This window comes from Leptopilina heterotoma, unplaced genomic scaffold (assembly GCF_015476425.1).
Source record: "Leptopilina heterotoma isolate Lh14 unplaced genomic scaffold, ASM1547642v1 Lhet_304, whole genome shotgun sequence".
NCBI lineage: Eukaryota > Metazoa > Arthropoda > Insecta > Hymenoptera > Figitidae > Leptopilina > Leptopilina heterotoma.
This window is the reverse complement of record NW_025111008.1, coordinates 40,257-55,071: the sequence shown is the minus strand read 5'-3', so window position 1 is coordinate 55,071 and position 14,815 is coordinate 40,257. Positions and strand designations below refer to the sequence as shown.

Below are 14,815 nucleotides of genomic sequence, written 5' to 3'. Positions count from 1 at the left end.
AACTTGGAAAAAAATCAAAAAACTTTTTTTCTCGAAATGGTATGTTTTAAAACAATTTACCGAAATGGTACAGTTTATAACGAATACCTGAAATGGTACAGTTTTCCACTAAGCCGACGAAACGATCACGATAGTCAAAGGGACTATTGGAAGCATCATAGAATTTTCGTTGAACGATGATTGGGATTTGTGGTCAGAAAGTCTTCATCATTATTTCGTTGCGAATGACATCCTGTATGGAAAAACGGTTTAGTAGATAGGCAGGGCCGGTTCTGGATACAGATTCCTTTACCGACATTTACCGACATTTTAAATAAAAAAATGGTTCTAATCCATTCTATTCGAGAAAATTCTAAAGGAAAAAAGAGAAGAGCAATTTCTTCTAAAAATTTATCCGAAAAAAAAACTTATTCAAAAAATTTGTAAATTTTTTTCAAAACTGAGAAACGAATAAGTATATTTATGATGTATAGGTTAACATACAGAGTTTCATTATATCTCAAGATTTTACGGTAAGTATAAAATTTTTTTCAAATAAATTTTTGCGTTTATAATGTTTTAAACAAATTGTTTTATTATTTAATAGAAAATTAATTATCAGCCTATTGTAATAAGAATGTGGAAGCATCACCTGTTAATGTTATGAGTAATTATTGCATAGATGATAAAAATAGTCATGTACATTTCAGAGAGGAGTCATCATTCCCCAATGTAGACAAAGATAGGTATATATATTTATTAAGAAATCTAATTTTAATTTTGCAAACTTATCTATATAAATAAAGAAGGAAGAAATGTATTATTTAAAAAAGACAGAGAATGAAGCTTAAGAGTATAAAATGTGAGAGTTAGCTACCAGTTTCCATAAAGTCTTCGGTAGTTGATCTGTACTGAGAAGTTGTAACTGAGTGTTTGCGTTAAAAAATCTAGAAACTATTGTCAGTGTAAGAAAAAAACAGCTTTAAATAATACAGTGTGGTTGATAAGAAAGTGAAGAAAATGGATGAAAAATTAAAGAAATTAAACAGAGCTGCTAGTTTTTTACCTATCAAAAAATTGAGTGAATTAAATCTTAATGAATATTATAATATTACAGATATTAAGCAAACGACAACAAAATTTGGCTTGAAAATTGTGGCTGAAATCAATAGTGAATACGTTGTATTTTTACCACAAAGAATGGTAAAGGTTCTGGAAAGTGATGATGAATCATTGACTCACTTACAACAAGCAGCAGAAAAAGGAGAATTACAATTAAAATTTTTGGGTGGAAAATATAATTACTTTGAATTTGTGTCTAAAGCAGAATAATAAAAATGACATATCTTCCTCGTAATCAACTACTTCTATCAACCACATATAACTTAAATTCTTCGTTTACAAAACAAGTAATTATTGGAGCTGAATTAAAGAGCAATTTATCCATAAAAATTAAGTTTATAAGCAGCCACCCACAAACATCAGTCTCATTCTCAGTACTAGAATGGAAATTTTTCACCACTTTTTATTCAGAAATTGAGGTATTTTTTGATAATAAATCTGAACCTCATGAAATCAACTGTGACACATTCCATCTGAATTTTGTCAGCTATTTAAATCATCGCTTTGTGTTAATTAGAAATTCACAAGAAGAAGAATTAGATTCAATACACTCATTTTCTCTGAAATTTGAAACTTTTAAAGCTTTGAAGCAATTTAATCGCTGTGTGAAAGAAAGTGCAAGGGAAATAACATTCTTACCTTTGCAATATATTAAATTAGGTGTTATTAAAACAATTGAAGAAATTGTGTATCAGCGATTTGAACTACACCAACTGACGGCTTTGGAAAAATTTATTGAGAAAAATTATTTTAAAGTCTTAGAAAAAGTATTATTAAATAGTGAATGTCCATCTCCTGTAAATATAGAAAAGCTATTTTCTGAGATTATGACTTTTCATTCAAAGGAAATTTGTAATGAAGTTTTAATTTACATTCAGAAATATACAAACAAAATATCATGAAAATTAGAATGTAAGTATTTCCTTAGTTTTCTTATTGTGTATAAATTTTCTTAATATATAATATACTTAATTTATATCTGTTATATGTTTCAGAACAATTCTGTTCAGTAGATTTCACAAAATTTATCCAAACATTGAAGAAAACCAATTATTGTTTCAAGGAAAAATAGTATTGTTTCAAGGAAAAATAGTATTGTTTCAAGGAAAAATAGATGATGATTGATGCAAAGAAGAATGACATTAATTAATTGTGCATATATATTGTATTTAAAATATATTTTATAATTATATCAATGTGTAATTTACAAGAAATGTATCATATGGCAAAATGATAATAATGAAATATAAATAGAAAAAAAGATGATGATGTAATAACTTAGAACTATTATATTGAAGGAGAATAAATTTGAACAATAAATATATTTTAATGAAAATTCTTGAATTTATTTATTTCAATAAAAAATTTGTTACATATCCTCATTTATCCAACTATTATGAGAATTCTCAAATCCTAACCATTTAACATACATTCGATGACGACGTTTTTTTAAATATTTTTTCAATTAAATAAATATCTGGATTTTTAACCTAAGCAATTTCTTCTTCATAAAAATTACCAGCTAAAGGTCTATTTTGATAATCTCTGAGCAAGTATGTTACTGGTGTAGTATTGTTTACCCGATTAATTGTAAAAATTTCTGTTGTCTAGTTGGGTGTGTAACCTTTCTCAAAAATATGTTTAAGTTTACTTATCTTCTTTTTCAAATTTCGGTTTCTTTTTCGAAGATTTTACAACGAATGTTTTATATACATTAAATAAAATTGCCTTTTCATTATTTTTGTTTACATCTTTTGTCTTCATTTTAATGGTTTGATGCTTAGTGTTATTGTACGAGAAAAGTAAATCTTGCAAAATATCTAACCATTTGTAACTGCCTTGTAAACTAAATTGCATCCACATTTTATTTTTTAAGGTACGATTAAAGCGTTCACAAATCGAAGCTTTTAAATTACTAAATGTAGAATACATATTTATTTTATACTGTTTCATGAGATTTTTAAAATTAATATTGTAGAATTCTTTTCCTTGATCCACATGTAGGTTTTTCGGCACCCGACCTTGGTCCAGCACTGACTTCATTGCAGTTGAAATATCTTCACTAGATTTATTCTTCACAGGAACAGCCCAGGCGAATTTCGAAAAATTATCAATGATCGTTAAGATGTATTTGTAGTTTCTATTTTTCTTTGCATATGTTAGCATATCCACGAGGTCGGCTTGCCAAGTGTCATCGATAGCTCGTATGTCAACTTTTCGCCTAGCATAATTTCTTCTAGCTGGTTTATGTAATTCTCTAACTAGAGCTTGCTTTTCTTCATTCATATTTTACAATCAAAATTTTTTTATTTTATTCAAGTGCACTTAGTCGTTTGTCTAACTGAGTAAGGATCTCTTTATTAAGCGCCAACCACTCTATATTTCTCTCAATACTTATTTTTAGATTCTGTAAATATTTGTTTATAGAATCTTCTAGCTTTGTTATTTTTATATTATTGTTAAGTATATCAGATCTCATTGATCCTAATATCTCATAAAAATCGTTGACTTCAGTGTTCACGATTTTTTTCACAAGGCTCAAGTTAGTTGCATCACCTCCATTTAAAGCTTCTGCAACATTACACAATTTTTTATTTTCAACATTAAAATGTCCTTCTTCTGTAAATTTAAAGCCAACTCCAGAAGGCCCACGAATAGAATTCTCAATTTTTTTAAAAGAACGTCCAAATACGTCGAGAGACATTATTCAACTGATCGGTTTTTAAAGTAATCAAAATTAATAAATAATGTTTGCTTCTCGTAATTCTTCAATGATTGATAAAATTTCGTTTGTGTGGCTTGGATTTCCTGCTGTTTGAGACGCTAATAGTAAACGTAGTCTGTCCACTAATTCATTTGGATCATCCCAATATATATAGTCCATTTGATTTTTTTGTTTAGCAAGCATAAACTCAGGTAAAGCACCTCCACGAGAAGAAATTTCTTTTTTATGATCATTGTTTATTGTAGGTGAAAATAATTTGCATATGAATCGTTTGAATTTAAACGATTTACTTTGACGAATGTCACTATTAGCTTTATATTTCTTTTTATGTGCGTTTGTCAAAACAAGTATTTTTTTAAAATTTTCCAGATCTTTAGCATAGATCAAAGATTCATCTGGAATTTTTTTAAAGAGCAGTTCAAGTAATCCTTTACTATTAGAAAACGTTGAATTTGCCACATTTATATAGTTTTCATTAAAACTTATTGGAGAATTACCAAACTTTAATTTGCTATTAGCTAATTTTCGTACACCACATATATTATCGATTTCTTTACTATTTGTATTTAACAATTTAAGATACACTTTTGTTTCGTTATCTAATGATGGTAAAAAAGAAGAATGTGATTCTTCCTCTTCATAATCCACTGATTTGAAGGATTCTTCATTTATATTGTCATCATCACCATTATTATTATTATTATCAGTATCATCATAATCATCATCATCATCATTATCATCACTGTAATCATCACCATCATTTTTATCACTATAAGTCTTAAATTTTTCCAGTTTATCAGTTTTAACATTCTCGTTTTTATTACTATCTTTTTTAAGTATTTGAAAATCACTAACAAGTTTTTCTAAAGGATTAATAATGGGTTTGAAAGTATCACCTAACGTTTGTTCAAAGTTTTCTTTATCTAACTTTAACATCTTATGTTTTCGTCGAATTGCGTCACTGGCTTTTGCCAAATTCAACGCAATATCTTTTTGCTTTTGAATTTGTTCAGTTCTTGAAGATGACATCTTAATTGAACCAAGTATAAACCATAACTAAACTTAGAGGCTCAGTGGAAATCATTTTAAGCTTCAGCAACTTTTATAAAACAATCAAACCCTTTTCTTTATCTACCATGGTTAAGGTCACTATCTTTGTCAAGAACAACGAAACCGTATTTGTCACTATTCCAACAAGAAGAACATAATTCTTTAAATTTTGAATATATCATATCGGTATTAACATGATCGTTATATATGTGTTTAAGGTTTAAGTCATCCTGTCTAAAAATTATCAAAAAATTTACATTATCTCGAATTAAATGCTTTGGAATCCGTGTATACGTTTGACATAAATAAAAACAATCAATAAGTCTATGACGACCCATTGAAAAAAATTCTCGAATTCTATTTTGCTTATCGCAGGCTACATCATCAAAGACAATTGTAGAATTTGGTTTTGCTTTGTTTGGTTCAATAACCTCTTCATGCTCTTGAAATGGAAAATATTCAATACCATCCACTAAGTCAAGAGTTTTCTCCAAAAATTTATATTTTGGTTGACTTAATGATTTTGAGAAAATGTAGACATTTTCAAAACGTAGTCCATTTGGATGTATTAGTAGAGCAAGTAAGGCATTTGTTTTGCCACAGTTTGATGGACCACAAAAAATTGCTCTTACCGTATTAGGTAACAGATTTCCATGACGTTTTTTGTTAGATTTTTGTTGTGTTACTGTATCAAAATCTAACACAGGTAATTCTGTTGATTGTTTATTGAACTCCATCTTTTGATTCACACTGAGGTTGAAAAGTATAAATGCAAGACTTTTTTAGATTATTTTATAGGTCTGTTTATTTATAGAATTTTGTGCAATTAAGAAAGGTTAAATATTTAGAGTAAACTGGTTAAGAAAGTATAAATACACGGCTTTTATACATTTTTACATCAGTCTTAAAAAGATACTTTGTGTAGAAATATAAAAGTATGCTTGTCAAGAAAAAAACTATCAGTTCTAAAAAATCTATCAAACGTGGTAGAGGTCTCTTAAATCAAATTATCAACAAGTTACCTGTTGAATTACACTTACCTGGTTATCAATACTGTGGCCCTGGAACAAACTTAGCAAAACGATTGGCACGTGGTGATCCTGGAATTAATCCTCTTGATCAAGCTTGTAGAGAACACGATATTGCGTATTCTCAAAATAAAGATAACCTTGAAAATAGACACGTTGCAGATAGGATACTCGCGGAAAAAGCTTGGAATCGTGTACGTGCTAGTGACGCAAAACTTGGTGAAAAAGCTGCAGCTTGGGCAGTTACTAACGCAATGAAAATAAAAACTAAATTAGGAATGGGTCTTAAATCGAAAATGAAAAAGAAGAAAAACAAAAAGGCCACATTTCCGTTAAGAAATATTGTTTTAGCGGCAAAAAAATTCATCACACCTAGCAATGATACATCTTCTGCTATAAAGTCAGCTCTAGAAGGTGCACGTATAGCTGTGAAAGTAGCAGGTGGAAAATGCAAAGTGAAACAACCTCGAATTTTACCCATACCAAAAAAAATTGGTGGTTTTTTATCATTTCTTATACCACTCTTTGCTAGTCTTAGTGCAATAGGGGCTCTATCTGGTGGAGCAGCTGGAATAGCAAAAGCAGTTAATGATGCAAGAGCAGCTAAAAATCAACTAGAAGAATGTCAACGTCATAACAGAGCCATGGAATCTCTAGCTGTAGGAAAAGGTCTCTATCTTAAGCCATATAAACAAGGATTAGGATTAGCATGTGCTGTGGAAAAAAGGAAAAAAAAGCTCAAAAAATTGTAAAATTACCAAAACGAGCGTTAACTAATTATGATATACTGAAATACGCTAAAATCGTAAAAATTCCACACTTTCGTGGTGTTTTTATGCGTGATGAATTACCAGTTTCAGGCCCTTATAAATTTGAGTCAGCTATAGTAAATTTAGATAGTAAATATAATGCTGGTACTCATTGGGTAGCTTATAGAAAGATGATCAATAATATTGTATATTTTGATAGTTTTGGTAATCTTCAACCACCTAGGGATCTTGTTAATTATTTCGGTGTTAAAATTATTAAATACAATCACAAAAGTTATCAAAATTTTAATACCTTTGTGTGTGGTCATTTGTGTTTAAAATTTCTTTTAAATAAACTCAAGGATAAAAGTATGTTTACTCTTTAAAAGTAATGACATGGAAACATTAAGTTTAGTATAAATTAAACTAGCAATATGAACGATTCATTAACATTTACCTTGTCAGGTAAATCATCTATATTGGAGACACAATATTTTCCACCAATTGAATTGTTGCCTCAAAAAAATTATGTACTTGGTCTTGTTGAATTTCTTACATTTAATTCAATTCCAAATATAGATATTGGACACAATAAGTTTTATGTTGATCAAGAAGAAATAACTATACCAACTGGTAGCTATGAAATTGGTGATATACAGCGCTATTTACAAAGTGTATTAAAACCCAAAGGAATTGAAATTTATATTAAACCAAATAACAATACCTTACGTAGTGAGATTTTGTGCAATCGTGAAATTAATTTTCAAAAAAGTGATTCAATAGCTTACTTATTAGGATTTGAACCTCAAATTCTTGAAGCTGATAAACTTGTCCAATCTAATTTACCAGTGTCTATTATAAAAGTTAATGCATTACGTGTTGAATGTAATATTACAACCGGTGCATATATAAATAATCAAAAGGTTCACACGATTCATGAATTTTTTCCAACTGTTCCACCAGGATATAAAATAGTGGAAGTACCTTCTCATGTCATTTACTTGCCTATCGCAGTCAAGAGCATTGATCAAATTCAATTAAGAATTGTTGATCAAGACGGAAATCTTGTAAATTTTCAAAGTGAAACAATTACCATTAGATTGCATATGAAATCAATATAAATGGGTATTGACTTCAATCGAAGAATAGGTTACGGTTATAAAAAGCCAGAATGTGTAAAAAGAGTCAGTTACGAAACTACGACCAAGAGGCTAACACCTCAAAACATTCAACTATTGAAGAATTTGGGCCTGAAAGTAATCGAGAAGAAACAAAGAAGAAGATAACAAGAGTAAAAGTTGTTTGCATCTGTTTTGTGGTTTTTCTCTTTAAAAAGTGTACTATTTGTCAAAGAAAATGGAAGATGAAGATGTGTTAAATATTGCAAATCCAATTGTCTACAATGAATCTATTGCTCACTATGAGATTCATGCTCATCTACCATATGCCTCAGCAATATTTAATAACAGTGATGAAATAAGAATAGCTGTACAAAATCAGGATCATTGTGTGTTGCCAAGCAAAAGTTTTTTGCATATTCAAGGAAAATTAGTAAAAGAAAACGGATTACCTGTTATACATACTAGATTTGTCAACAATGCCATCTGTCATCTGTTTGAAGAAGCTCGTTATGAACTTAACGCTATCGAAATTGATAAAACTAAAAATGTTGGTCTTACAACTCTCATGAAAAATTACGTTTCAGTCTATGGAGCTCAAAGTAAATTTTTAGAAAACGCTGGTTGGTTTTCGACTTGTAACGCAAATACTAATCTTGTTGATAACCTTGGAAATTTTGATATTTCAATACCATTTAATATTCTATTTGGCTTTGCTGAGGACTACCAAAAAATTATTGTTAATGCAAGGCATGAATTAATTTTAACCAGAGCAAGAAGTGATGTGAATGCGATTCTGCAGACAGGTGAAGAACAAATTAGAGTATCCATTAATAAAATTGAATGGTTATTACCTAATGTTCGCTTGTCTGATTCACGTAAATTCAAATTACTAAAATATATTGAGAAAGACCCACTTATTCCAATTAGCTTTCGAACGTGGGAACTCTATGAATATCCTTTACTACCACAGACAGCCAATCATGTGTGGACAGTTAAAACATCAACACAGTTGGAAAAACCTCGTTTTATAATTTTAGGTTTTCAGACAAATCGAAAAAATGTTAATAATAGAAATGCTAGTCATTTTGATCATTGTCAAATTACAAATGTTAAATTATTTTTAAACAACCAAAGTTATCCATATAGAAATTTGAATTTAGATTTTGATAAACGACACTATGCAATTCTTTATGATATGTATACCAATTTCCAAGCGAGCTATTACAATAAGGAACAGCAACCATATTTGTCAAAAAATGAGTTTCTTGAATATGCTCCACTTATAGTAATTGATTGTTCAAGACAAAATGAGTCAATAAAATACGGCCCTGTTGACATTCGTCTTGAATTTGAAGCAAAGGAAAATTTACCTGACCAAACAGCAGCTTATTGTCTTATTTTACATGATAGAATTGTTGAGTACAGACCAATTAGTGGTGGGGTTAAAAAAATTGTTTGAAAAAATTATATAAATTAATTAATATTTTTAATAACATATTCAGTTTTCAGAACAATGGCATACATTGTAGATGTGCAATGTTTTAAATTACCTATTAACGAATTTATTATAAAAGAATTAGCTATTTTACCGCTTGAAAAAAATTGTCCACAACCATATAAATTCATTTTTCAACCTCCATGTGATTGGAACTGTATTTCACCAAATTACAAAAGAATGAATAGGTGGTTGGAAAATAATTTACATTGTATAAATTGGTCAACTGGTGATATTCCATATACATTACTTCCCATTATATTAGAGACTGTTTTTAAAAATGCAACTCTAATTTATGTAAAGGGTTCAGAAAAAAAGAAGTGGTTAAAAAGCTTTCTTAAGCCATCTACTGTAGTTATAGATATGATAGATATAAACTGTTCTTCGCTTCAAACACTAAAACATGATGCAAATAATATTAAACCATGTTATAATCATCGCAAAATAATTCATATAGATTTAATTCAATGTGCGGAGCGAAATGTAAAACTATTATCGGAGTGGTTGTCTAAAAACTCTAGCAATAAGTTTTCTTAAAAAGAAAAATGTAAAAAAATTGTATTCTTATTTTTAATAAAATAAAATAAAATTTAAAATAGTCTTATATAATTTATTTATAAAAACCCTATTATTTTGATTGAAATGTTAATTTATTATAAAAAAGAAAAAATTACTTTAGAGTAGTTTAAACTTTATTCATAGTTGATAAGTCTTTATTTTAATATTTGGGAACTGAAAACAGAAATTAAATAAGTAAATGAATAACGTTTCTATCTCCAAGCGTTATTCGAGTCATTTCTTAGTTTGTAGGTGCGTAGAAGTAGTGATGGGCGGCCGGGGTCTGAGCACGTGTTGATGAAGCGGGGGAGGAAAGTATGATGAGTAACTCAATCTTAAGACGTAAGTGCAGCGAAAGGGGTGACCAAAGTATATGAGGAAGCGGAGGACGGACGAGGATAGCTGAGCGTACTATATAGAAATATAGCCTGATATGAGACTTGTATATCATATGCTTTTGCGAGGATTTTATTTATTATAGATATTAAATATAATTAAATTGTAAAAAAAATTTAAATTAGTTGAATTAATATTTATTTTCTTCATTTTAAATATTCTTAATATAAAGTATTAATATTTATTACATTTTTAAATCACTTAAATTTCTTTGATAAATTGTTAATAAAAAATTTTTAAAGACAATCTAAATTTTATATTATATTTATTTATTATAAGTTAAATATATAAAACAAACAAAATTATATTACTCTAATTTAATTTAAAATAGCATAAATATAATCTAAATGTTATAGTTATGTAACCTGATTGTAACAGTTTTGTAATCTAATTGTTACAATTATGTGATCTAATTGTTACAATTATGTGATCTAATTGTTTCAGTTATGTGACCTAATTGTTACAGTTATTTGATCTAATTGTTATAGTTATTTGATCTAATTGTTATAATTATGTGACCTAATTGTTACAATTATGTGACCCAATTGTTACAGTTTTGTAAAATAACAAAAGAATTAGGTCACATAACAAAAGAATTAGATCACATAACTGTAACAATTAGGTCACATAATTATAACAATTAGATCAAATAACTGTAACAATTAGATCACATAATTGTAACAATTAGATCAAATAACTGTAACAATTAGATCACATAATTGTAACAATTAGGTCACATAATTATAACAATTAGATCACGTAATTGTAACAATTAGGTTACAAAACTGAAACAATTAGATCACAGTTATAATTTAAAATTAACATTTTCAATTGTTACATAACAGAACTGTATATATATATATATATATATATATATATATATATATATATATATATATTAAATTACATTATTTCCTATGTTAAATTCGAGGTTAAATGTTTTATTCCGAAGAGATAAGAAATTCAAGAATTAATTTTTTTTAATTAAATTCTGTACTAATATTTTAAGGATCAAGGTTTAATAATTCAAGAAACATATTCATTAATATAAAAATATATTTATGCACAACTTTCTTCAACACATTTCTAAAACAACTATTTTTCTAAACTCTAGGCATCGATTTTTGTGAACACATAATTATTATTTATTGTTGTTAATGCGCAAAAAACATTATCAATTTTTAATATAATTTTTGGCTCATAATTCAAAGTCATATATTTTTCAATAAATTAGTCAACAGAAAAATTTAATACAGGCAAAAGAAAATCTAAGTCATAATTATTGAACCATTCGGCGGGTACAGATATAGCACTTTGTATCTTATAATATCTGGGAAAGCCAGGTCGAACGAAACAAAATTCACCATTTACTAAATTTAGTTTTGCTGTAACTTCACCAATTTTCAAAGATACGTCCGGTTTTGCATTCATTTCCAAATAAAGTTCCACAAAATAGTCGACGGTTTTATTAACTGTTTCCAAAAGTTCTCTATGTCGGAAGGAACTGCACCACTAACTCGGAATCACAATTGTGGGCTGGACTTGGTGGTAAACTGGAGTTGCCATTTTTTTTAACTGCAAACAAATTAAATAATCAAAATTTAACTATTTTTTCACAATACACTGTAATACTCTAAAAAAATGTTATTGCACAGCAAACTTTACTTGCCTCAATAAGAAGTGACACAAAACTGAAAGAAATCTCTTCTTCAACATTGTCTTCATGTACATTGTTTAGTCTACTATCCTCCCTTTTTACCAGTCTTCATGAAATGTGTAGAAAATTTTTTATATAAAACCTTTGACGTTGGTCTGCTGAATTGTTGAAATCTATCCCATTTCTTATCAGCTGAACAGCTAGAAGAGACAATTCTTTATTCTTAAAGTATAAGCATATCTTGAAATCAACACTTTTGTCTTACTTAACTTTGGATATTAATATATGTATATATATATATATATATATATATAATAAATTAAAGAAGAAAATACTCACACTTTTTAAGACTTGGACAATTTTCCATCATGGTGCATTGTAACCCCAAGGAAGGGTGTCTGTTTTTCCAGGCAGCAAGACTCGTTTATCATCTTGCCAGTTGAGAACAACTTTACTTTGTTTAAAAGTGTAAACATCATGTTTTCTACTTTTAATAAAGTACTGTTTTTGGATCAAGTTTTCAGATTTTTCGAGAGTGTGCTTATAATCATCAAACTCTATTCTTTTTAATGTTGAAAATTTTACACCTTTTGCTTTCTTTTGAACCTTTTTATTATCACCCCATAATTTAAAAGCATACAATTTTGATCTCAAACCTATAAATTCAGCTACAATTTTACCATTATTTTCATCTTTCATAAGACCTAGAACTTTTTTATTTACAAGAGGAATATTATAAATATTGTTCTCAGGATAATCAGATGTGTCAAATTTATGTAAATCTCGTCTTATATAATCATAGATATTTGGTACTGTGAAATAATAAATAAGACTATCAGTATCAGTATACAGTAATTTTGCATTATCATTAAAAGTCTTTTTAATATAATTATAATGAAAGTCGTATATTATAATTTTTGAAATATCTAAAATTGTGAATCCTGTGTAAATTGGTTTATTGAACGTAACTTTTGTTTTATTCATTTCAATGATAACCATATCTTTATCGAATACAATACAGCTATGGAAATTTGGTTGAGCGATTAAATTTTTTGCACAATATCTTCCTTCCCATTTTGTTACTAATCTTACATCTCTGTGTTTTCTAATATTTTCCATAGTTTTCCCAAATACAGAATTATTCATTAATTTATAGAAATTTTTTTCGAATTCATTGCATGACTTTTTTCTACATTCTGTATTCAAATCAATATATGGCTTTAACCATGGTTTTTGTTTAAATTTCAGAACTCTATGTATTTGAGTTAATTTCATTCCCAATGATAAATATTGCTTCAAATTTCTATAATGAACTATGTATTTTTTTTTTGACAATAAGTTTGGAATTAATTTTGGTAATGTGCATTTTGGAAGTGGAGGTATATAATGCTCAGGACATAAAGGAAAATCTTTATGCATATCATGAAGTTCAAAGGGATATTCTGGATCTACCTCAAGAATATATCCTTCTGGAGATTCATCTGGAATATTTGAGTAAAAGTCATTATTATATTCTTGGAACCATTCAAAGTCTTTATACGGTAAATATTCGCTCATCGAAGCACCATATTGATTGTTTATATCAAAATACATGATATAAGACTCTGGTTCAAAGGGATTAAAGTCTTTTTCCATAAATCTGTTATTAGCTTTCGCATATCTATTTGAGCATTGAGATACTCCACCCCTAATACCTCTTTCAATGAAAAGTAACATTTCTATATAAGTTAGTAAATCAAGTTCAATGTTGGTATACTTGAGCATTGCATCGAATGCCAGACCTGGTGAAGTATAATAATGAAGTGGATCTAACTTATATGTTAATAAACATGTTTTTCGAAAATTTTCGAAAATGTCAGCTAGAAGTAAAACATCAGTCTTTAAATATAAGTCAGAGTATTCACCTAATGTTTTCAAATTAAATGTTTCCCATACTTTACAAGCATGATTGTAATCCTCTTCAGAAATATGAGAGTCATTTAATTTAGAATAAAACGATTCTTTATCCGGTAACTGACAATCTTCTAATTTTTGCCAACTATTAACATATTCATAAGGAAAGACCCCCTTTCTTGTCAATAAATTAAATTCATTGATATTACTGCAATATTTTTTGTGATTTCTTTCTTATCATTTTCAAGGTATGAAGATAATTTCTCCAAACTACTAGGCATAAATCTGAATGAGTCAAGAAATCTAAATTTTATTTTAGTATTTTCTACATCCTTTGTAAAAGAAATGTATTTTTCTTTATTAATTGGTAACAATTTAATTTCACCTTCAAAACATATTGCAAGTTCTTTTATAATAAAATGTGCATCATATCCAGACAAGTTATAAAATATTATTGGAATAATTTGTGAATCTTTATAGTTTATATTACAACTCTGATGGGCAGGACCTCGATATTTTCCTGTAAAATGACAATGATCATGATGCTTAATGTCATCTTTTTCAAAAGTTTTTTCACAAATATGACAAATTTTTGCTGTATTAAAGTGCATTTGTTGTGAAAAAGTTAAATTTTCCATTGGAATAATATTTGTAAAATAAGAATTTGCTTTTACAGAAAATTGCTTTAATTCGTTCATAAACCATTTTATAGAATCCGATCCTCGATATATTTTGAATTCAGAGAGTGATTCATCAAAGTTGCAATGTAAATAAAAAGCCACACTTGTCGGAATATGCTTTACAAATGGAGCTGTATTAGTGTGTGTATTTGTTACTGGTTCTAAGAGACTTTCAGTGTCAGCATATATAACAAATGGAGCATGTTCTTTATATTTGTAATTTTTAAATTTTAAAATATTATCATCCTTTTCTGGCATAATAACTCTACACTTGTTTAACTTTTCACAATCAGGTGTATGCTTATTAAAAGAGTGCTCATATTTAAAATGACATAAACACCTATTACAAAACCATAACCTAT

At 28.2% G+C, this 14,815-nt stretch overlaps 3 protein-coding genes across 3 annotated transcripts; 2 read left to right on the top strand and 1 right to left on the bottom strand.

Annotated features, from left to right (window-relative positions):
* Positions 1-2,748: 2,748 nt before the first annotated feature.
* Positions 2,749-3,387, bottom strand: LOC122504550. The gene is made up of 2 exons (XM_043615708.1): positions 3,140-3,387; positions 2,749-2,947 (listed from the first exon to the last, which is right to left on the bottom strand). The coding sequence occupies exons 1-2, from the start codon at positions 3,385-3,387 to the stop codon at positions 2,749-2,751; spliced, it is 447 nt and encodes a 148-aa protein (XP_043471643.1).
* A 2,426-nt stretch (positions 3,388-5,813) lies between these two features.
* On the top strand, positions 5,814-6,656 carry LOC122504549. The gene has a single exon (XM_043615707.1). It carries the CDS (start codon positions 5,814-5,816, stop codon positions 6,654-6,656), a length of 843 nt encoding a protein of 280 aa, XP_043471642.1.
* Positions 6,657-8,009: 1,353 nt separating this feature from the next.
* Positions 8,010-9,233, top strand: LOC122504548. The gene has a single exon (XM_043615706.1). It carries the CDS (start codon positions 8,010-8,012, stop codon positions 9,231-9,233), a length of 1,224 nt encoding a protein of 407 aa, XP_043471641.1.
* Positions 9,234-14,815: the final 5,582 nt, after the last annotated feature.

Coding starts and splice junctions, on each gene's coding strand:
- LOC122504548 (XM_043615706.1), top strand. CDS start 8,010: ATGGAAGATGAAGATGTGTTAAATATTGCAAATCCAATTGTCTACAAT.
- LOC122504550 (XM_043615708.1), bottom strand. CDS start 3,387: ATGAATGAAGAAAAGCAAGCTCTAGTTAGAGAATTACATAAACCAGCT. Junction 2,948..3,139: donor GATATTTCAACTGCAATGAA/GTCAGTGCTGGA, acceptor GATGCAATTTAG/TTTACAAGGCAGTTACAAAT.
- LOC122504549 (XM_043615707.1), top strand. CDS start 5,814: ATGCTTGTCAAGAAAAAAACTATCAGTTCTAAAAAATCTATCAAACGT.